This window comes from Rhincodon typus, chromosome 26, assembly GCF_021869965.1.
Source record: "Rhincodon typus isolate 14 chromosome 26, sRhiTyp1.1, whole genome shotgun sequence".
Classification (NCBI taxonomy): Eukaryota; Metazoa; Chordata; class Chondrichthyes; order Orectolobiformes; family Rhincodontidae; genus Rhincodon; species Rhincodon typus.
Genome location: NC_063357.1, coordinates 478157 through 500399, shown reverse-complemented (window position 1 = coordinate 500399; position 22243 = coordinate 478157). Strand labels below are relative to the sequence as shown.

The 22243-nt window shown below is 43.0% G+C and overlaps 1 protein-coding gene across 1 annotated transcript in view; it reads right to left on the bottom strand.

Annotated features, from left to right (window-relative positions):
- ncor1 (nuclear receptor corepressor 1) overlaps window positions 1–22243 on the bottom strand; it is a 375214-nt gene that overhangs the window by 254028 nt on the left and 98943 nt on the right. The window contains exons 8-9 of the mRNA XM_048612313.1: window positions 15619–15675; window positions 4846–4898 (exon numbers count right to left, since the gene is read on the bottom strand). Coding sequence (XP_048468270.1) covers window positions 4846–4898; window positions 15619–15675 — 110 coding nt within the window. The remainder of the gene's footprint in view (window positions 1–4845; window positions 4899–15618; window positions 15676–22243) is intronic.

Sequence of the window (22243 nt, the reverse complement as noted above, 5' to 3'; positions counted from 1 at the left end):
TAATTTGACACAAAGCATGATAAAGTTTGATGGACAAGTTATTGTCCATTTGAATGACTGGTAACAACCTCCCAATGCTGCCACGCTTCAAGGAAAACATCAGTGTCTTTGCAACCTTTTATTTGTCCTCCTCTGGTATATTGGCCATTTAAAAGTTGAGAAAACAGGATTTTTTCCTAGGAGAGACAGTGTCCAGTCCAGCATAATTGATTTTACAGAAGTTCCACCCAAATGCTTGTACAGCTGGCTACAAAAAGAAAACTAGCACTTGTCAAACAGCCCATACTTTGAATTTGGAGAACGCAGCAGCTGCATTGCTGGTAGAAATTCAAAAATTGTGTTGCTGATGCACAGTCCTGTTCTCACTGCACTATAAGAGTGTAGTGACGTCAACTGCTCTGTTTACTCAATTTTTGTTGACTGTGACATGGTCTTTGTTGCCAATAATAAAATCCAAAAAGAATATACAGAGTATAATACCAGGAACCGGTCATTGCATTAATGACCTGACCCAAGTATTTCATTCAGTAAATTGTGAGTGTCTGTAGATTGTTCTTCAGACATTTGGAATTCTGAGAAACTTCACCACAATCCTGAAATTGCTTCATCATGATAGAACTGCAACTTTCAAAATCTGAACCAGTGTCAACCAAGTTTGCGGGATAGCTGATGTTTACAATCTTACCTGCGAGCAGTTGTTCATCTTAAAGAGTAACAGTCCTTTGGTGCGAGTACTAAATGCTGCTCAGACAGAAAAAGTAAACTCAGACACCTCTCTGGCAAATCTATGATGACCACCGTAAATATACACAGGAAAACGAATAGGCCATTCAGTCCATTGAGCCTGCTCCACCATTCAATAAGATCATGGCTGATCTGTGACTTATTCCATTTCCCTGCCATGGGCCCTTAATACACTTGCTTAATGAAAATATGTCTAGCTCACATTAAATTTAACAATGATGGTTTGAGGAACAGTGTTCCAAATCTCCATTACTCCTTGTGGGTTGCAGTGCTTTCTAACATCTCTCCCAAATGGCATGGCTCTAATTCTTAGACTATGCCCCCTGTTCTAGAATCTTCAACCAGTAGAAATAGTTTCTTTATCACCTTGTCTCTCTCTGTTAATATCCTGAAAACCTCAATTACATCACCCCTTAACCTTCTAAATTCTCAAGAATAAAGGCCTAATTTGTTTAATCTCTCCTCATAATTTAACTCCTGATGCCCTGGTATCATCAATTTAAACCTTGGTGATTTTTGAACATCCACTGTACTTAACTGTGTGTGTTCCAAAATATACCCTGATCTTTTGGTCCGAAATGGATAACCTCACTTGTTTATATTAAAATCTGCCCATTGACCTAAAACATTAATATCCTGTTGTAATTATCCGAGTCTTTAATTGAGAATAATTACAGATTATTCCCCAACACAGATTCCTGTAGGACATCACTAGTCACATCCTGCCAATTTGAATACTTGTCCAACATTCCAACATTTTGTTTCCTGCCACTCAACCAATTTCTTATCCATGTCAGTAATTTCAAATCATAGTCATAGAGATGTACAACACGGAAACAGATCCTTCAGTCTAACTTGTCCATGCTGACCAGATATTTAATATTAATCTAGTACCATTTGCCAACATTTGTTTCATATCCCTCTAAACCCTTCCTATTTATATACCCATCCAGATGCCTTTTAAATGTTGTAACTTTTTATAAAAACTTTATTCATTCACGGGATGAGCGCTAGGCATTTATTGCCCATCCCTAATTGCCCAGAGGGCAATTAAGAGTCAACCACATTGCTGTGGGTCTGGAGTCACATGTAGACCAGACCAGGTAAGGATGGCAGTTTCCTTCCCTAAAGGACATTAGTGAACCAATTTTTCTGACAATTGGCAATGGATTCACGATCATCATTAGATTCTTAATTCCACACATTTGTTGAATTCAAATTCCACCATCTGTTGTGGCAGGATTCGAACCTGGGTCCCCAGAACATTGTCTGGCTCTCTGTATTAACAGTCCAGCGATAATAACACTAGGCTATCACCTCCCCCTACCAGCCTCTATCACCACCTCTGGCAGCTTATTTCAATTTGTCCTCAATTCAGTGAGCTTCTACCTTACTAACAGTACAAAGATGAACATGCTGAGGACTTCCCACAGCTTGGCAGCCATCTCGCTCAAAAGTTCACCATTGACAGGGAGATCCGACACCAGATTTACTGTAGACAAACAGGAGGCTGGAAGAACACAGCAAGCCATGTTGCCTGGCTTGCTGTGTTCTTCCAGCCTCCTGTTTATCTGCCTTACCTTCCAGCATCTGCAGTTTTTTTGTCTCTAATTACTGTGCCAGTTCAGCATTCTATAGATTACAGCAGCAAGTGTTTGTAGGCACAGGCCCCCGTGAATGTTGAATCTACATAAAGTTATGGTTAGGTCAGAACTAGAGGGATCTTGTTTAGCTCTGGGCACCAGAGAGATGTGAAGATCCTTGAGAGGATTCAAAGAGATTTACTACAATGGGAGTGAGAGTTTTTGTTACAAGACTAGGTAGGAAAGGCTGGGTTTGCTCTTCTAAGAGCAAAGGAGATTATGGGGAGATTTGATAAAGCTAATGAGATCAACCTTAGGGTGGTACAGTGGCTAGCACTGCTGCCCCAGGGCTCAATTCCACGATCTTGTGACTGACTGCATGGAGTTTGCACATTCTCCCTGTGTCTGCTCCGGTTTCTTTCATGAGATGTACAGGTTAGGTGAATTGGCTATATAAAATTGCCCATGGTGTCCAGGGATGTGAGGTTAGGTGGATTAGCAATGGAAAATGAAGGATGGGATGCTCTTTGGTGGGTCGGTGTGGACTCAATGGGCCACATAGTATGTTTCAGGCTGTAGGGATTCTACGATTCTATGAAAGGCTCAGATAAAGTAAACAAGGAAAAACTCAACCCATAAGTTGAGGTTGCAGTAAATACAGTATATTTTTCTGAATTTTTAAATGGAAAAAAAGGACTGCTTTAAGAATTGCTGAAGGGACTGCTGCACTTTTTAAAAGCTAAATTATCTGACATTCACTGTAAATGCTGTTTACACTGCTGCTTGTTCAAGCAATGGGGAAAGGATTGCAGATGAACCTATTAAGTTTACAGTTTTAAAATGTAGAGTTACAGGTAACAGTTCACAACTGTTTACCTGTAGCTACAATCTATTTGCAATAAATCGTAATTCCTATTAAATGCAAAACCTGGTCCACACTTTCTGTCAACCTAGGTCAGAAAGTCAGGTAAATTGGGAAGTTTTACGTACTTTTACAAAATCTTTAACTTTTGTGCTGGCTGCAGGAATAATGAGGTTTGAGTTCAAACATGCTACTTCAGTGAGGCATAACAATACAAGGGCTAGGGGATGCAGTTCTTGTGGTTTTGACTAAGAGATACAGAACATTCTTTTAAGCAGCAAGAGGGAACGATATAGAACTCATTTCTTACAACAGTAGTGGATGCAGGATCAATAATTCCAAAAGGAAAAATGAATGGACACTTGAAAGAAAAAAACCTTACAAGGGTTCCAGGCATTGAGTGGTAAAGTGGGACTGACTGAATTGTTCTGCGACAAACCAGCCTAGAGTCATTGTGCTGGTGGCCTCTCGTGGTGCCTTAAGTGACTCTGACACTATAATGCTTCCACTTTTGGAGAGGCACTTAACTACAGACTGTCATTTTAAGGTAATCAACAAGAAATCTAATAGAAAATTCAGAAGGAAATTTGCTCTAAATTGTGAAGAGAATACAGAACTCACTACCACAGAAGTCAGTGAAACAAACAGTATAAATAAATTTGCGGGGAAGCTAGACAAGCATTTAAGGAAGAGAACAAGAGATCACTATGCTAGAATTGGATAGCAAAGCTGGGATGAGGCTTAAATGCAGCATAAACACTGGCATGAATGGTTCCAAATTGTCTGATATGTTCCTTACCCATACATATCATGATTCCATAGTTAATAAAGGAGGAATTAATAGGCATAGATGATTGAGCACACCTTGAAAGAATTGTGCTGAATAGACAGTACAGCATTAAAAAATTACACATATTCAGTGTATATCTCCACAAATTAAGCATCATATTTATGTATTTCAAAAGATTTTCTTTTTGTCTTTTACACAATGAGTTTACTGTGAAGCTAGCCTATTTCCAGCCTAACAAGAAATATTAAACACTGGCCATTTTAGGAAAACATGCAGCACGTTCTGTTGATTACTGCTTCAAGACCCGAGTATGTCTGTAAGCCAAGGACAAGAATGACACCACATGACTAGCAGCTATGAAGAGCCCAAGCAGCAGCATACTAGACTAAGGTACAAATGTTGCTCTGTAACTGTGAATTATCAGTTTGTCTGTTAAGTAAACCTTTTTGAAATGTAAGTAAATTGAACTTACACAAAAGTGGTAATTTTGTGTTAAGGAGAACACAAGATCACTACGTTCCAAATCTGGTATACAACAGTATTTAACCAATCTTACATTCTATTTTATGACATTAGTTTGGCTGGATTGACCAAGAGATGGGTAAGGAAGCAACAGATCGACATTATTTTTTTTAAATTATGAAGTTGAGTAATTTGTTCAGATTGCTCCATTCTGCTTAAGAACTACTCAAAATAGATTCATGAGATGGCAGTAGCTTTCCATGGGTCATGAGGTGAATAAACTCCAACATACATCACCGACTGATATCCAGTATGGTGGGTTCAGGGCAGCAAACCCTACAGCATAATATTGTTCAATCCAATTCATAGCATACAGCACAGCAACCATACCAGATGTTACTTACGTTTTGATGTTTTCATGGTAAATCTTCGTATCAGATGGCTGGTTGTAAAGTGGCTGAAAAAGTTGAGATTGATGATTATCGACATGTATTAGTGAATAGTTATGATCGATCAAAAAAAAATTAAGACTAAATCGCTGGCCTAACAATCCCAGAAACAAAAAATCATTCACATCTCCTTAAAGCAGCATGATAGATGTACCACTCTGAAAACACTATCAAAAATTCATGCAATGTCTTAACAAATGGGCAGAGAGAAAACGTTAAGTAAACTTATCTTCCTATAGGTGCATAATACCACAATCCACAATCTATAAATCACTCAGGTTCACCTAAAGGTTTGGTTTTAAATAGAGAAATGTAATGGCCAAATTGGTAACTACCCTTCATTCACTTGCGGACAATGTCCAGACCCAGCAAGCAGAAGCAGACAGAAGCTCTGGGTTTCATGGTCTTCTGTTGTTTTTGTGTTGCATCATTTGTGGGCCTACAAGGCCTACTACATGCATGAATGTCAGTTGCTAATAAGGGATGAGGTCAGGGCATTAATGAGAGAGGATCTTAGATGGGGCGGCACTGCGGCTCAGTGGTTAGCACTGCTGCCTCACAGTGCCAGGGATCTGCGTTCGACTCCAGCCTTCAGTGACAGTTTGTATGGAATATGCCTGTTCTCTCTGTATATGCATGGGTCTCCTCCAGGTACTCCAGTTTCCTCCTATAGTCCAAAGGTGTGCAGATTAGGTTGATTGGCTGAGCAAAATTGTCCTATAGTGTCAAGGGTAGTGCAGGTTGGATGGATTAGCCATGGTTAATGCGAGGTTATAGGGATAGGGTGGGGGCTGGGTCTGGGTTGGATGATCTTCAGAGGGTTGGCGCAGTCTCAAGTGGGACAAATGGCCTCTTTCCGCACTGTAGGGATTCTAGGATCTGAAGAACAAGACGTTGAAACTTTAGTGAAGGTAAGATCCCATTGTAAACGGCAGTGATCACATCTGCAGCAAGTGTTGGTTGCTGGAAGAACTCCGGCTCAGAGTTGAACATCTGGAATCTGAGCTTCAAACACTGTGACACATCCGGGAGGGGGAAAGAGTTACCTGGACGCTTTGTTTCAGGAGGCAGTCACACCTGGTAGATTAAGTAATTCAAATTCAGTTAGTGATCAGGGACAACAGGGTGTGACTGCAAGTGAGGCAGGTAGGGGGATCCCGAGTTCAGGAGTGGAGGAGCCTCAGCTTTTGACCTTATCCAACAGGTACGAGATACTTGCTCCCTGTGTGGATGAGGAAAAGGGCTGCGGGGAGGATGAGCCAGCTCACCACGGCACCATGGTGCAGAAGGCCATTCAAGAGGGGGGAGCAAAAAGACAAGTGGTAGTTATAGGGGATTCTATAGTTAGGGGGATAGATAGTATCCTTTGCAAACTGGATTGGGAGTCCCGCATGGTGTGTTGCCTGCCCAGTGCCAGGGTACAGGACATCTCTGACTGGCTTGAAAGGATATTGGAGCAGGAGGGGGAGGATCCAGTTTTGTGATCCACGTTGGGACGAACAATATAGGCAAGGCGAGGATGGAGGACCTGTTTGGGGATTATCAAGCACTAGGAACGAAATTAAGGTACAGGTCCTCGAGGGTCATAATCTCCGGATTACTGCCCGAGCCATGTGCAAATTGGCTTAGGGAACAGAAAATTAGGGAAGTAAACATGTGGCTAAGGGAGTGATGTGGGAAAGAGGGGTTCCATTTCATGGAGCATTGACATCAGTTTTGGAACCGGAGGGATCTGTACCGATGGGATGGTCTCCACCTGAACCGATCTGGAACCACAGTGTTCGAGTGAAAAGGATAAATAGGGTGCTCACTAGGACTTTAAACTAGTGAGCTGGGGCGGGGGGGAGGTGGTGGAAGGGAAAGGGAAAGGGAAAGGGAAAACGACAGGGAGTATGATGGTAAATAAAAAGGTAAGCAGCAGGTTAGCATGTGTGCAGGAGGGTTTAAGTTCAAGACAGACTATGAAAGAAGCAAAAAGGAAGGATAACTCAAGAGATATTATTAGAGATGTTGGAAATCATGCGGGTAAGAAAGCTAGCATAAAGGCACTTTACCTGAATGCTCGTAGCATTCGTAACAAGGTTGATGAGTTAACGGCACCAATCATGGCGAATGAATATGATTTGGTAGCCATTATGGAGACATGGTTACAGGATGGTCACAACTGGGAGTTAAATATCCAGGGGTACCAGACTATTCGGAAGGACAGACAGGAAGGTAAGGGAGGTGGTGTAGCCCTGATATTCAAGGACGCCATCAGGGCGGTGCTGAGAGATGATACAGGTTCTATGGAGAATGAGGCTGAATCCATTTGGGTGGAAATTAGAAATTCTAAGAGGAAAAAGTCACTGATAGGCGTAGTCTATAGGCCACCAAATAATAACATCACATTGGGGCGGGCAATAAACAAAGAAATAACTAATGCCTGTAAAAATGGTCGGCAATTATCATGGGGGATTTTAATCTACATGGAAGTTGGTCGAACCAGCTCGGTCAGGGTAGCCTTGAGGACAAGTTCGTTGAGTGTATCCGTGATAGTTTTCTTGAACAGTATGTAATGGAACCGACGAGGCAGCAAGCTATCCTAGATCGGGTCCTGCGTAATGAGGCAGGAATAATTAATGACCTCATAGTTAGGGATCCTCTTGGAAGGAGTGATCACAATATGGTTGAATTTAGAATACAGATGGAGAGTGTGAAGATAAAATCCAATACCAGGGTCCTGTGCTTGAACAAGGGGAACTACAATAGAATGAGGGAGGACTTGGCAAAAGTAGACTGGAAACAAAGATTTTATGGTGGGACAGGTGACGATCAGTGGAACATAGAACATAACAGCGCAGTACAGGCCCTTCGGCCCTCGATGTTGCGCTGACCTGTGAAACCAATCTGAAGCCCATCTAACCTAAACTATTCCATTATCATCCATATGTTTATCCAAGGACCACTTAAATGCCCTTAAAGTTGACGAGTCTACTACTTTTGCAGGCAGGGCATTCCACGCCCTTACTACTCTCTGAGTAAAGAACCTACCTCTGACATCTGTCCTATATCTATCACCCCTCAATTTAAAGCTAGGTCCCCTCGTGCGAGCCACCACCATCCAAAGAAAAAGGCTCCCACTGTCCACCCTATCTAATCCTCTGATCATCTTGTATGTCTCTATTAAGTCACCTCTTTACCTTCTTCTCTCGAACGAAAACAGCCTCAAGTCTCTCAGCCTTTCCTCATAAGACCTTCCCTCCATACCAGGCAACATCCTGGTAAATCTCCAATGCTTCCACATCCTTCCTATAATGCGGTGACCAGAATTGTACGCAATACTCCAAGTGCGGCCGCACCAGAGTTTTGTACAGCTGCAACATGACCTCATGGCTCCGAAACTCAATCCCTCTACCAATAAAACCTAACATAATGTACGCCTTCTTAACAACGCTATCAACCTGGGTGGCAACTTTCAGTGATCTATGCACATGGACACCGAGATCTCTCTGCTCATCCACACTACCAAGAATCTTACCATTAGCCCAGTACTCTGTATTCCTGTTACTCCTTCCAAAGTGAATCACCTCACACTTTTCCGCATTAAACTCCATTTGCCACCTCTCAGCCCAGCTCTGCAGCTTATCGACGTCCCTCTGTAACCTGCAACATCCTTCCGCACTATCCACAACTCCACCGACTTTGGTGTCATCCGCTAATTTACTAACCCATCCTTCTACGCCCTCATCCAGGTCATTTATAAAAGTGACAAACAGCAGTGGCCCCAAAACAGATCCTTGAGGTACACCACTAGTAACTGAACTCCAGGATGAACATTTCCCATCAACCACCACCCTCTGTCTTCTTACACCTAGCCAATTTCTGATCCAAACCGCTAAATCACCCTCAATCCCATGCCTCCATATTTTCTGCAATAGCCTACCATGGGGAACCTTATCAAACGCTTTACTGAAATCCATATACACCACATCAACCGCTTTACCCTCATCTACCTGTTTGGTTCCCTTCTCGAAGAACTCAATAAGGTTTGTGAGGCACGACCTACCCTTCACAAAACCGTGTTCACTATCCCTAATCAAATTATTCCTTTCTAGATGATTATAAATCCTATCTCTTATAATCCTTTCCAACACTTTACCCACAACTGAAGTAAGGCTCACTGGTCTATAATTACCAGGGTTGTCTCTACTCCCCTTCTTGATCAAGGGGACAACATTTGCTATTCTCCAGTCTTCTGGCACTATTCCTGAAGACAATGATGACATAAAGATCAAAGCCAAAGGCTCTGCAATCTCCTCCCTCGCTTCCCAGAGAATCCTGAGATAAATCCCATCCGGCCCAGGGGACTCATCTATTTTCACACTTTCCAGAATTGTTAACACCTCCTCCTTATGAACCTCAATCCCTTCTCGTCTAATAGCCTGTATCTCAGTATTCTCCTCGACGACATTGTCTTTTTCCTGTGTGAATACTGACGAAAAATATTCATTTAGCACCTCTCCTATCTCTTCGGACTCTACGCACAACTTCCCACTACTGTCCTTGACTGGCCCTAATCTTACTCTAGTCATTCTTTTATTCCTGACAAACCTACAGAAAGCTTGAGGGTTTTCCTTGATCCTACCTGCTAAAGACTTCTCATGTCCCCTCCTGGCTCTTCTTAGCTCTCTCTTTAGGTCCTTCCTGGCTAACTTGTAACTCTCAAGCGCCCTAACTGAGCCTTCATGCCTCATCTCTACATAAGCCTCCTTCTTCCTCTTGACAAGAGATTCAACTTCTTTAGTAAACCACGGTTCCCTCGCTCGACCACTTCCTCCCTGCCTGACAGGTACATCCTTATCAAGGACACGCAGTAGCTGTTCCTTGAACAAGCTCCACATTTCAATTGTGCCCAGCCCCTGCAGTTTCCTTCTCCATCCTATGCATCCTAAATCTTGCCTCATCGTCTCATAATTGTCTTTCCCCCAGCTATAACTCTTGCCTTGCGGTATATACCTATCCCTTTCCATCGCTAAAGTAAACGTAACCGAATTGTGGTCACTATCACCAAAGTGCTCTCCTACCTCCAAATCTAACACCTGGCCTGGTTCATTACCCAGTACCAAATCCAATGTGGCCTCGCCTCTTGTTGGCCTATCGACATATTGTGTCAGGAAGCTCTCCTGCACACATTGGACAAAAACTGACCCATCTGAAGTACTCGAACTATAGCGTTTCCAGTCAACATTTGGAAAGTTAAAGTCCCCCATAACAACTACCCTGTTACTTTCGCTCCTATCCAGAATCATCTTTGCAATCTTTTCCTCTACATCTCTGGAACTTTTTGGAGGCCTATAGAAAACTCCCAACAGGGTGACCTCTCCTTTCCTGGTTCTAACCTCAGCCCATACTACCTCAGTAGACGAGTTGTCATCAAATGTCCTTTCTGCCACCGTAATACTGTCCTTGACTAACAATGCCACACCTCGCCCTCTTTTACCACCTTCCCTGATGTTACTGAAACATCTAAACCCCGGAACCTGCAACAACCATTCCTGTCCCTGCTCTATCCATGTCTCCGAAATGGCCACAACATCGAAGTCCCAGGTACCAACCCATGCTGCAAGTTCACCCACTTTATTCCGGATGCTCCTGGCATTGAAGTAGACACACTTCAAACCACCTTCCTGCCTGCCGGTGCACTCCTGCGACCTTGAAACCTTATTCATGACCTCACTACTCTCAACCTCCTGTACACTGGAGCTACAATTCAGGTTCCCATCCCCCTGCTGAATTAGTTTAAACCCTCCCGAAGAGCATTAGCAAATTTCCCCCCCAGGATATTGGTACCCCTCTGGTTCAGGTGTAGACCATCCCGTTTGTAGAGGTCCCACTTACCCCAGAATGAGCCCCAATTATCCAGGTATCTGAATCCCTCCCTCCTGCACCATCCCTGTAGCCACGTGTTCAACTGCTCTCTCTCCCTATTCCTCGCCTCGCTAGCACGTGGAGGACTTTCAAAGCAATTTTTCGAAGTGCTCAGCAAAAGTATATTCCAGTGAAAAGGAAGGACTGTAGGAAAAGGGGTAATCCGCCATGGGTGTCTAAAGAAATAAGGGACGCTATCAAATTGAAAGAGAAGGCATACAAAGTGGACAAAAACAGCATGAAACTAGAAGATTGGGAAAACTTTGAAGGTCAACAGAAAGCCACAAAAAGAGCTATAAAGAAAAGTAAGATAGAACATGAGAAAAAACTAGCACAGAATATAAAGACAGATAGGAAAAGTTTCTATAAATATATAAAACGAAAAAGAGTGGCTAAAGTAAACGTTGGCCCTTTACAGGATGAGAAGGGGAGTGTAGTTATGGGATATGATGAAATGGCCGAGGCATTGAACAGGTATTTTGTATTGGTCTTCACAGTGGAGGATACTAATAACATGCCAGTAATTGACAAAGAGACGAAGGTAGGTGAGGACCTGGAAACAATCATAATTACGGAAGAGGTAGTGTTGGGCTATGGATTGATAAGTCTCCTGGCCCTGATGGAATGCATCCCAGGGTACTAAATGAGATGGCAGGAAAAATAGCAGGTGCACTGGCGATAATTTCCCAAAATTCGCTGGACTCTGGGGCAGTCCCAGCAGATTGGAAAACAGCAAATGTGACGCCACTGTTTAAAAAGGGAAGTAGACAAAAGATGGGGAATTATAGACCGGTTAGCTTAACCTCTGTAATGGGGAAGATGCTTGAGTCTATGATCAAGGAAGAAATAGCAAGGCATCTTGATAGAAATTGTCCCGTTGGGCAGACGCAGCATGGATTCATGAAGGGCAGGTCATGCTTGACAAAGCTTTTGGAATTCTATGAAGACGTTACGAGCGAGGTGGACAATGGGGACCCAGTGGACGTGGTGTACCTCGAGTTCCAAAAGGCCTTTGACAAGGTGCCGCACAAGAGGCTACTGCGTAAGATAAGGATGCATGACGTTAAGGGTAAAGTATTAGCATGGATAGAGGATTGGTTGACTTACAGGAAGCAAAGAGTGGGGATAAATGAGTGCTATTCCAGCTGGCAGTCAGTGACTAGTGGTGTGCCTCAGGGATCAGTGTTGGGACCGCAATTATTTACAATTTATATCGATGATTTGAAGTTGGGGACCACGTGTAGGGTGTCAAAGTTTGCAGATGACACTAAGATGAGTGGTAGAGCAAAGTTTGCAGAGGACTGTGAAACTTTGCAGAGGAACATAGATACATTGAGTGAGTGGGCAAAGGTCTGGCAGATGGAATACAATGTAAATAAATGTGAAGTCATACATTTTGGTCGGAGTAATAGTAAAAAAGGATCATTACTTGAATGGTAAAAAGTTGCAGCATGCTGCTATGCAGAGGGACCTGGGTGTCCTTGTGCATGAATCACAGAAGGTAGGTCTGCAGGTACAACAAGTAATTAGGAAGGAAAATGGAATTTTGTCCTTCATTGCTAAAGGGATTGAGATTAAAAGCATAGAGGTTATGTTGCAGCTGTACAAGGTGTTGGTGAGGCTACACCTGGAGTACTGTGTGCAGTTTTGGTCTCCTTACTTGAGAAAGGATCTACTGACACTGGAGGGGGTGCAAAGGAGGTTCACTAGGTTGATTCCGGATTTGAGGGGGTTGGCTTATGAGGAGAGACTGAGTAGATTGGGATTATATTCATTGGAATTCAGAGGATTGAGGGGAGATCTTATAGAAACATATAAAATTATGAAGGGAATAGCTAAGATAGAAGTAGAGAGCATGTTTCCACTGGCAGGTGAAGCTAGGACAAGAGGGCACAGCCTCAAGATTAGAGGGAGCAGATTTAGGGCTGAATTGAGAAGGAACTTCTTCACCCAAAGGGTTGTTGATCTATGGAATTCCTTGCCCAGTGAAGTCGTTGACACTACTTCAGTAAACGTTTTTAAAGATAAGGTAGATTTTTTTTGAACAATAAAGGAATTAAGGGATACAGTGAGAACGCGGGTAAGTGGATCCGAGATCAGCCATGATCTTATTGAATGGCGGAGCAGGCTCGAAGGGCCGGACGGCCTACTCCTGCTCCTAGTTCTTATGTTCTAAACAGCAAAGCGCAACAAACTTCGTTAGGATAATAAAAACAAAATATTGTTGATACTAGAAATTTGAAATGAAAACAAAAACAATGTGGAGAAACTCAGCAGGTCTAGCAGCTTCTGTGGAGACAGAAACAGAGCGAATGTTGAATCCAGTATGACTCTTCATCGGAAACATTGGTAGTTATTGCCTATAAGCCAGATAATAGTGATAATGTAGGGTATAGCAGAAATCAGGGGCACCCATAACAAGGAGAGTGCAGTAATCACAGATAATTTCAATCTAAAGACTAAATAAGGAGCATCAATGCTATGGAGGACAAAATTCCTCGAAAGTGTACAAGATTTCTGGATTAATGTGTGGAGGAACCAACTATGGAACAGGAGGGCTATTTTACATCTGGCATCTTCAGAGAGAAAGGACTAAGTAACAATCTTGTTATAAAACGTCTTTCAGGAAAAGTGACCACAATACGGTGGTATTTTCCACTCAGTTTGAAGACAATGTAGTGTAATCCAATGTCATTCAACTAGAGTCTTAAATCTAAACAAAAAACCTGAATGTATGATGGACAAGTTTGTTATGATATATCAGGAAAATAGATTAAACGTTATAATTGTAGACAGGTAATTACTTATATTTATAAACATCCTTTGACATACAAAAGAAAACAAACAGGAAAGTGAGTTAAATGTGGATAACCAATCAAGTTAAAGATATTATTAGAGTGAAGGAATGGCTTATAAAGTTTCCCAAAAAATACAGTAACCGAAGGACAAAAGAGTGTTTAAGAGTTCAGCAGAGGACTGAGAAATGGATAGAGAGAATACAATATGAATGTAAACTAACAAGAAATACAAAGTACACTGTAAAAGCTTTTGTCGATTTATTAAAAGGAAACCATGAGCAAAGACAAATGTAGGTCCATTACAGGCTGATACAGGAAAATTTATGATGTGAAATGGGGAAATGGCAGAAGCTTTAAATGACGACAATGGGACTCTCTCTAGAGAGGAAGATGCAGAAATAATAGAATCGAGGTACTGTCAGAATGAGGAACAGAAATAAATTAGCACAAGTAAAGATTCAATATTGGAGAAAGTAACTGTACTGAAAGCAGACATCCCCAGGATCTGCATTAAAAGAGTGTTGAAAGAGGTAGCTTTCAAGATAGTGGATGTACTGGTGGTCAGCCTTGAAAATTCTGTAGATTCTGAACGGTTGCTGCAGATGGAAAGTTGTAAATACAGTCCCATTATTTCAGAAAGGAGGAAGAAATTCTACTCAGAATTGTACAATTATGGAGCAGCTCCTATCAGCACTGCAGCCTATTGTTATAGTAACAGAACTGTACCCAGTGTCAATACATTGATAGACCTTTCCCACCTAGTTCTATACCCAGTGTAAGACTGTAATTTTGGTCTCCATATTTAATGAAGGAGATACCTGCAGTGCAAGTGTCATAGCAAAGGTTCATGAGATAGAGCTTTCTTAAATTCATTCACGAGACGTGGGTATCACCAGAAATACTAGCATTTATGTATTGCCCATCCTTAAATGCCCTGGAGGTGATGGTGAGCTGCCTATTTATACCACTGTAGTCTTCGTAGTATAGGTACACCCACAATGTTGTGGAGGAAGGAGTTTCAGGATTTTAGCCAAGTGACAGTGGAGGAATGGTGCACCAGCATTGTGTATAGCTTGGAGGAGAACTTGCAGTTCTTGCCCTTGTTCTTCTATGTAGTAAGGTCATGGGGTTGAAGCTGTCAGAGAAGCCTTGGTGAGATGCTGCAGTGCATCGTGCAGACGCAACACACTGTTACTGTTCCATGATGAGATAATAAGTAAATTAGGTCTATATTCTCTGGAATTTAGAGAATGAGATGATTGTATTGAAGCATTTAAGATTATGAAGCGGCTTCGCTGGGTAGATATCGAGGTTGTTTCTCTGGGTGGGGAATTTGTAACACAAATGCAGTCTCAATTAGGATTGAGAAGAGGAGAAATTTCTTTGTTCAAAGGATTGTGAATCAATGGAATTCTCTATCCCTGGGAGGTGTCAATGCTCCACCAACGAAAACATTTAATGCTGAGACAGAGCTTTTTGGTCTCTCAAAGAATGAAGTTAAACAGGGAGCAGGTAGCAAAGTGGAGATGAAGTCAAACATCAGTTATGATTGCAATGAATATTGAAGCAGGCTCAATGAACCATGCGGTCTACTCATGCTCCCATTTATGTTCTTAGCTACAAATGCTCCTTGGAGACACTGTCCAACCTTGTGCTGATGGATGTTCTTTGGTAAAAGACATATAAATATAAAATTTCATACATTTTGCACAAGAATGTGGCACCATCACTAATCATATACTGGCCTGTCCATATTGTACAGTCTTTATTCAGGTCAGATCATGATTTGAATTGTGCGATGTGGGACATGGAATCTTTTCTGGGTGTTTCACATTGACCTGATGTGGGCATGGCTGTAAGGAACAAATGAATGCAACCAACGGTAATCTGATCGGCAGTGTGCATCTTATAACTGCAACCTTTTGATGGTTATAATACACGGGTAACATTGGAATGACTGAAATCAGAAGCATGCAGCAGACAAAGAACATTGCATGGACAGTAGATACATGAAACTTACCAATTCTACTCTTGGACCCAGACCTTCAAGTATTTTGTGAGCTTCTTCTGCTTTTTTCTGCTAAGCAAAGTAATTGTTAACACAAGCATCCTAACCGTACAAACATTTGAACATTTTATTTTACTTGTTACAGTTGCATTATGTCAGAGTACAGAAGAGGCTGTTTGGCCCATTGAGTCAACGCAACTTATCTACACTATTCCCACTTTCCAGCACTTGGCCCACAGCCTTGAAGGTTATGGTATTTCAAGTGCTCACCAAAGTACTTTTAAAAGGTTGTGAAGTCTCCTGCCTCTACTACCCTTCCAAGGAGAACATTCTATATTCCCACCACATTTTGGGTGAAAAAAAATTCCCCCTAAACCAGCCATCCTTTACTAAATTGTCCCATTACATTACTGACCCTTCAACTTCCTATCTACCATGTCGATGCCCCTCAATTTTACACACCTCAGTCATGTGCCCTTCAGCCTTCTCTGCTCCAAAGAAAACAATCAGAGTTTATCCTGGCGAGCCAATGGCCTAGTGGCAGTATCTCTAGACTATTAATCCAGAGACTCAGGTAATGTTCTGGGGAACAGGGTTCAAATCCTGCCATGGCATATGATGGAATTTCAATTCAATAAAAAAAACCCTGGAATCACTAGAAGAGTCTAATGATGATCATCAAATTGCTGATTGTCAGAAAAACCCACCTGGTTCACTAATGTCCCTTGGGGAAGGAAATTGCCATCCTGATATGGTCTGGTCTAAACGTGACTCCAGACTCACAGCAATGTTGCTGACTCTCAACTGCTCTCTGGGCAATTATGGATGGGCACCAGCAATGGCCACATCCCAAATATGAATTACAAACAAAATATCAGGCTGTCTTAATAGTTATAGTGTTCCATTCCAGACAACATTCCTGGTGAATCTCCTTTGCACCCCCAACACCTCCTCTACCAAGTGCAGTCACATCCTTCCAATTGTGTGGAGACCAGAACTGCACACAGTACTCTAGCTGTGGCCTAACCAAAGTCCTATACAGTCCCATCACAACCTCCCTGCTCTCATAAGCTATGCTTCAACTGCTAAAAGCAGTAAACTGCTTCCGATCTCTCTGTCTGACTATATGATCCTGTAACCTGAGACCTCCTTCCTCACTATTAACCATTTAGCTAATATTTGTGTCATCCACAACCTTATATATCATCCACTGCACATTTTCTTCTGTATCATTACATATCCTGAACAATAAGGAATCCAGAACAAAAATGGAAATTGCTTCCAAAGAAAGGACACTGGATCCAAAACGTTATGTCTGCTTTCTCTCAACAGATGCTCCCAGACCACCTCAGTTTTTCCAGCAATTTCTGTTTATCTTTCACATTTCCAGAATCTACAGTTTTGTTTTTTTTTAATATAAGGAATCCAGCAACAATCCCTCCAGTATGCTACTGTGCCCCAGCCTCCTGCGCACAGAAACAGCTTTCTACCACCACCCTGTCTCCTATCACTAAGCCAATTTGGATCGATCTTGTCAAGCTGCATTTCATGTGCTTTGACGTTCTTGATCCCATATAAGACCTTGTCAAAGGCCTTGCTGAAATCCAAATAAACTAGATCAATTACACCACCCTCATCTACACACCTGGGCATTTCTTCAAAGGATTCAATCAAATTTATTCGGCAATATCTTCCGCTGACAAAGAAATTAACGTATTTTAAAAGGTGAACGAATCTCCGTGTTACAGAACAAGTATCTCAGTCTTTCTAAAGGGTTATCACAGTTAGTCCATCTTCTGCTCAGTACAAGGAGTTTAGATAGTATGATAGAGGGGCTATTTGTCAGAAAGTAACAACTAATTTTTAGATAGTTAACTAATATCAAACTTATAAACTAACAACCAACTATAGCATAAATGCTTCCACCTCCAAACTTCAGTTCTGATGAAGAGTCACCGAGATTCAAAACGTTAGCTTGTTCTCTCTCCACAGATGCTGCTTGGCTCACTGTGATCTCCAGCATTTGTTGTTTTCAGTTCAGATTCCAGCATCTACAGTAATTTGCTCCTACGTTGTCTCTTCGAGGAATACTTATCCTGAAGAAATTTTGCTCTTCCTCCAGACAGGGATTCCAGTTGTGTCTTTCACCACGTACATTTTTGTGGTTTTCCATTTCACTGCTGGTGTTTGCCAAGGTGTTTGCCAAAACATGCTTTCACAGCCATATTTCCTTTCTCAGTGACTGCCAATGACTCTGTCTTACGCCACGTGGATTTCAACTCAAGTTTCATCCTTCGTGTTTTGAATCCACCCAGAATTACAAGCATCTCCAGGATCTACAACAATCTTCAGACTGCTACTCCAACCACTTCCTGTGCTCCATGATCAATGCCATGTGCTGTTACATGGACACACTCGATTCCACTCTGCAGTAACATCAACTCACCCTCTCTCAATGTGCCGTTCCCCAGTTTGACTTCATTCTTCATCTCAGCCGTTGCCTCAACAAAAGACTCTCTTTCAGACATCAAGGCACCCAAGCTTCAGCAACTCACGGACTTCAACATCCGTCCCGTGCCGCTCTCCCATTTCCACCTCTTGGACTCCATTCCCTGCCATCACTCAGAGCTGATCCCTTACTGTCCCTTAGCACCCACCCCTTGCCAGCCCTCAGATACCATTGCTTTCTGTCCCCCTGAGGTAACACTCCCCAACCCCAGCCCTTGTTGTGTTTTCACCATACCTCCTGACCTTCCCCTCAGCAAAGGACTTGGCTTCATATCCTTACACTCCTACCTTAATGAATTTCAGGCTTACTATGATGTTCAGCTGTTTTTCTGCCGCCTCCATCTCAGCGCTCACTTCTTCGGGCAGGAATCCTCCCTCCCTTCCACTGATCCCTTCACCTGCCTCCAGTATTCACTCTCTACTTGGACCCTTTCCCTTGCCCTCTTACCTGCCAACCTCGATCTCTTCATTGAAAGTTACTGGCGTGACACTGGCCGTCTCAATATCTCTGCTCCTCTCACCCACTTTAACCTGTCCCCCTTCGGAAATTGCTGCACTTGGCTCTCTCAGATCCGACCCTAACTTTGTTATTAAACCCACCGACAAAGGTGGTGCTGTTGTAGCCAAGCACACTGATCATTACCTTGTGGATGCTTAACGTCATCTCATTCTCCCAGTTCATTCGCCTATGTCGTATCTGTTCGGATAATGCCACCTTCCAAAACAACGCTGCTGATATGGCTTGCTTCTTCCAAAACACTGATTTCCCACCCACTGTGGTTGGTAGGTCCCTGAACCGCATCCAAACTATTACCTGTGCTTCTGCCCTTGCCCCTTCCCATCACTCACAACAGTGTGATCGAGAACTCCTTGTTGTCACTTTTCATCCCACCAGACTGCATACAAAAATGATCATTCTTCGCCGTTTCAGACAATTCCAGCAGAACGCCACCAGCAAACACAGCAAACACATCTTTCCCTCACTCCCCCATCTGCATTTTGCAGTGATCATTCGCTCCCGGACATCCTAGTCCATTCATTGACCACTAATACGTGTACCCGCTCTTCCCATGGCACCTTCCCATGTAACCACAGAAGGTGCAACACCTGCCCCTTCACTTCCTCCCTGCTCACCATCCAAGGGCTTAAACAGTCTTTCCAAGCTGTACCTCCTCCAATCTTGTGTACTGTATTCGCTGCAGCCACAGTGCCCTACTCTACACTGGAGAAACTAAATGCAGACCGGGTGACCGCTTTGCAGAACACCTCGGGTCTGTGTGCAAGCATGACCCCGACCTTCCTGTAGCCGGTCATTTTAACACAGCGTCCTGCTCGCATGCCCAATTGTCTGTCCTCTGTAGGCTGCAATGCTCCAGTGATTCAGATTCCAGATTTCCCAAACTGGGAAAACAATATCTCATCTTCAGATTAGACACCTTACAGCCTTCTGGGCTTAATATTGAGTTCAACAACTTCAAACTGTGAACCAATTCCTATTCCTTCCTTTTCTTTTAGTTTTACTTGTTACATTCTCCGTCACCATGTCCTCTCTTCCCTCTCCCCTCCCCCCACCCCAGTGGGACTGTCTACTCTTTCAAGTTTGGCAGTCAGACACACCATTGTTCTGCCATTCTCACATTCTGATCATTCAATCCGAACTATCAATGTTCTTCCTCACTCAGAACTCTCTACTTCACCGTCTCCCCCTCCCCCTCCTATAGCATAAATGCCGCCCTCCCAACACTCAATTTCAGCTTTGAAGAACAGTCATCTAGACTCAAAACATTAGCTTGCTGTCTCTCCATGGATGCTGCCTGACCTGCTGTGATCTCCAGTATTTGTTGTTTTCAGAGACGTGGTCATATCCGTTGGTGGGGTTTTGTGTTCTGTCTGTGAGATGTGGTCAGTCATGGACACTAACAGCGTCCTGATAATGACATGTACAGAAAGTGTACCCAGCTTCAGCTGTTCATCAAAGAAATGGCTCAGCTTGAGCTACGGAACAAACAAATGGCGGACAACATCAGGGATACAAGTTATAGAAGGGTGGTCACACGCAAGGTACAGGAAGATACATGGGTGACCATTAACAGGGCAGGCAGTGTGCACAGGAGTCCCCTACAGCTGTTTCCCTGTCAAGCAACTATTCCGTTTTGGATACTGAAGGAGGAGATTGGCCCATCAGGTGACAGCAGCATCAGTCAGATTGGTGGCACCACAGCTGGTCCTGCTGTACAGCGGGGAGGGACGAAGCGTATTACAGCAATAGTAATTGGAGACTGGATAGTCAGGGGAACAGATAGGTTCTTCTGCGGCCATGATAGAGACTCCAGGATGGTATGTTGCCTCCCTGGTGCCAGGGTCATGGATGTCTCCGAGTAGGTACAGGGCATCCTGAAAAGGGAGGCTAAACAGGCAGAAGTGTGACAAGGTCCTGCAACTACAATTCAGGGAGCTACGTAGTAAACTAAACAGCAGGCTTGGGCAGTAATCTCAATTTTACACCCTGTGCTACATGCTACTGAGGCAAGGAAGACAGACAGAGTATAACTAAACACATGGCTAAAGAGCTGGTGGAGGCGGGGGGAGGTGGGACATGTGAAAGAATGGAGGGACACCAATATTCTGGCAGGGAGGTTTGAAAGTGTCACTGTGAGGGTTCAAGACAGTGAGGGTCGGTGGGGGTGTGGTGCTAATGGTGGCTGGGACTGGAGCAGAACGTCAGAAACTATAGACTGAGGAACAGCTTGAGTCTAAGGTACATATAGCAAAGAGGAACAGCAGTCAGGGGGAGGTTGTTGAATTCAGCGGAAATGGAGGTTTGGACTGTATTTGCTTCAATACAAGAAGTACGACAGGTAACAAAAACAAAGTTGCTGGAAAAGTTCAGCAGGTCTGGCAGCATCTGTGAAGAAAAAAATCAGTTAATATTTTGGGTCCGGTGACCCTTCCTCAGAACCCTCAGGTACTTCCTCCAAAGTATGACGGGCAAGACAGATAAACTTAGAGCCTGGACTAATGCGTGTAATTATGTTGTTGCTATCACAGAGGCATGGTTGAAAGAGGGACAGTATTAACAGTTTAACCTTTCTGGATATTGATGTTTTAGACAAGACAGGAGGAAACAAAAGAGGTGGGGGTGTTGCATTACTGGTTGAGGAACAGATCACAGCTGTGGTGAGGGAGGACATCCTGAAGAAATCTTGCAGCAAGACATTATGGGTATAGCTAAGGAATAGGAAAGGTGCAATCACAATGCTGGGATTGTATAGACCTTCCAGCTGCCAGCAGGAGATCGAAGAAGAGATATGTAGTCAGATTCTGGAAAGATGTAAAAGTAACAGGGTTGTTGTGGTGGGTAATTTTAACCTCCCCTATGTTGACTGGTACTCAGAGGCAAGGTTTGGATGGGGAGCAGTTAGTTTGGTGTGTCCAGGTGGGTTTTTTGAAATTGTATGTGGATTGTCTAATGAGGGAGAGATTCATACTGAACCTGGTATTGGGAAATGATCAATGTTTCAGTGGGGGAGCATTTTGGGAATAGTGACCATAACCCCACAAATTTTCAGATACTTATGGATACGGACAAGAATGGACCTCGGATAAAGATGTTAAATTGGGCGAAGGCCAACTGTAACTGAATTAGACAAAAATTGGAGAATGTGGATTAACAGTTGCCATTTGAGGGTAAATCCACAACAGACATGTGGGAGTCTTTTAAGGATCTGTTGATTAGAGCGCAGGACAGGAATGGCAGGATTGGGGAACCTTGGGTGACAGGGGAAATTATCAGCTTAGTTAAAAAAAACACATACCTACGATCTAAGCAATTAAAAACAAAGTCCTTGAAGAATAAAGAGAAAGTAGGAAGGAGCTCAAATGGGGAGCTAGGAGGTCTAAAGGGGGCTATGAAATGTCCTTGGCCAGCAGGGTTAAGGAGGGGCAAGAAGGTAGTTCATCAAAGAGTAGGCTCACTCAAGGATAAAGGAGGGAGGATATGTATGGAGTCAGAGGAAATGGGCAAGATCCTTAATGAGTACTTTCTATTGGTATTCACCAAAGAAGGGGACTTGAGAAATGTTGAGGTTAGGAAAACGTGTGTGAATACTCTCAGGCACGCCAACATCAA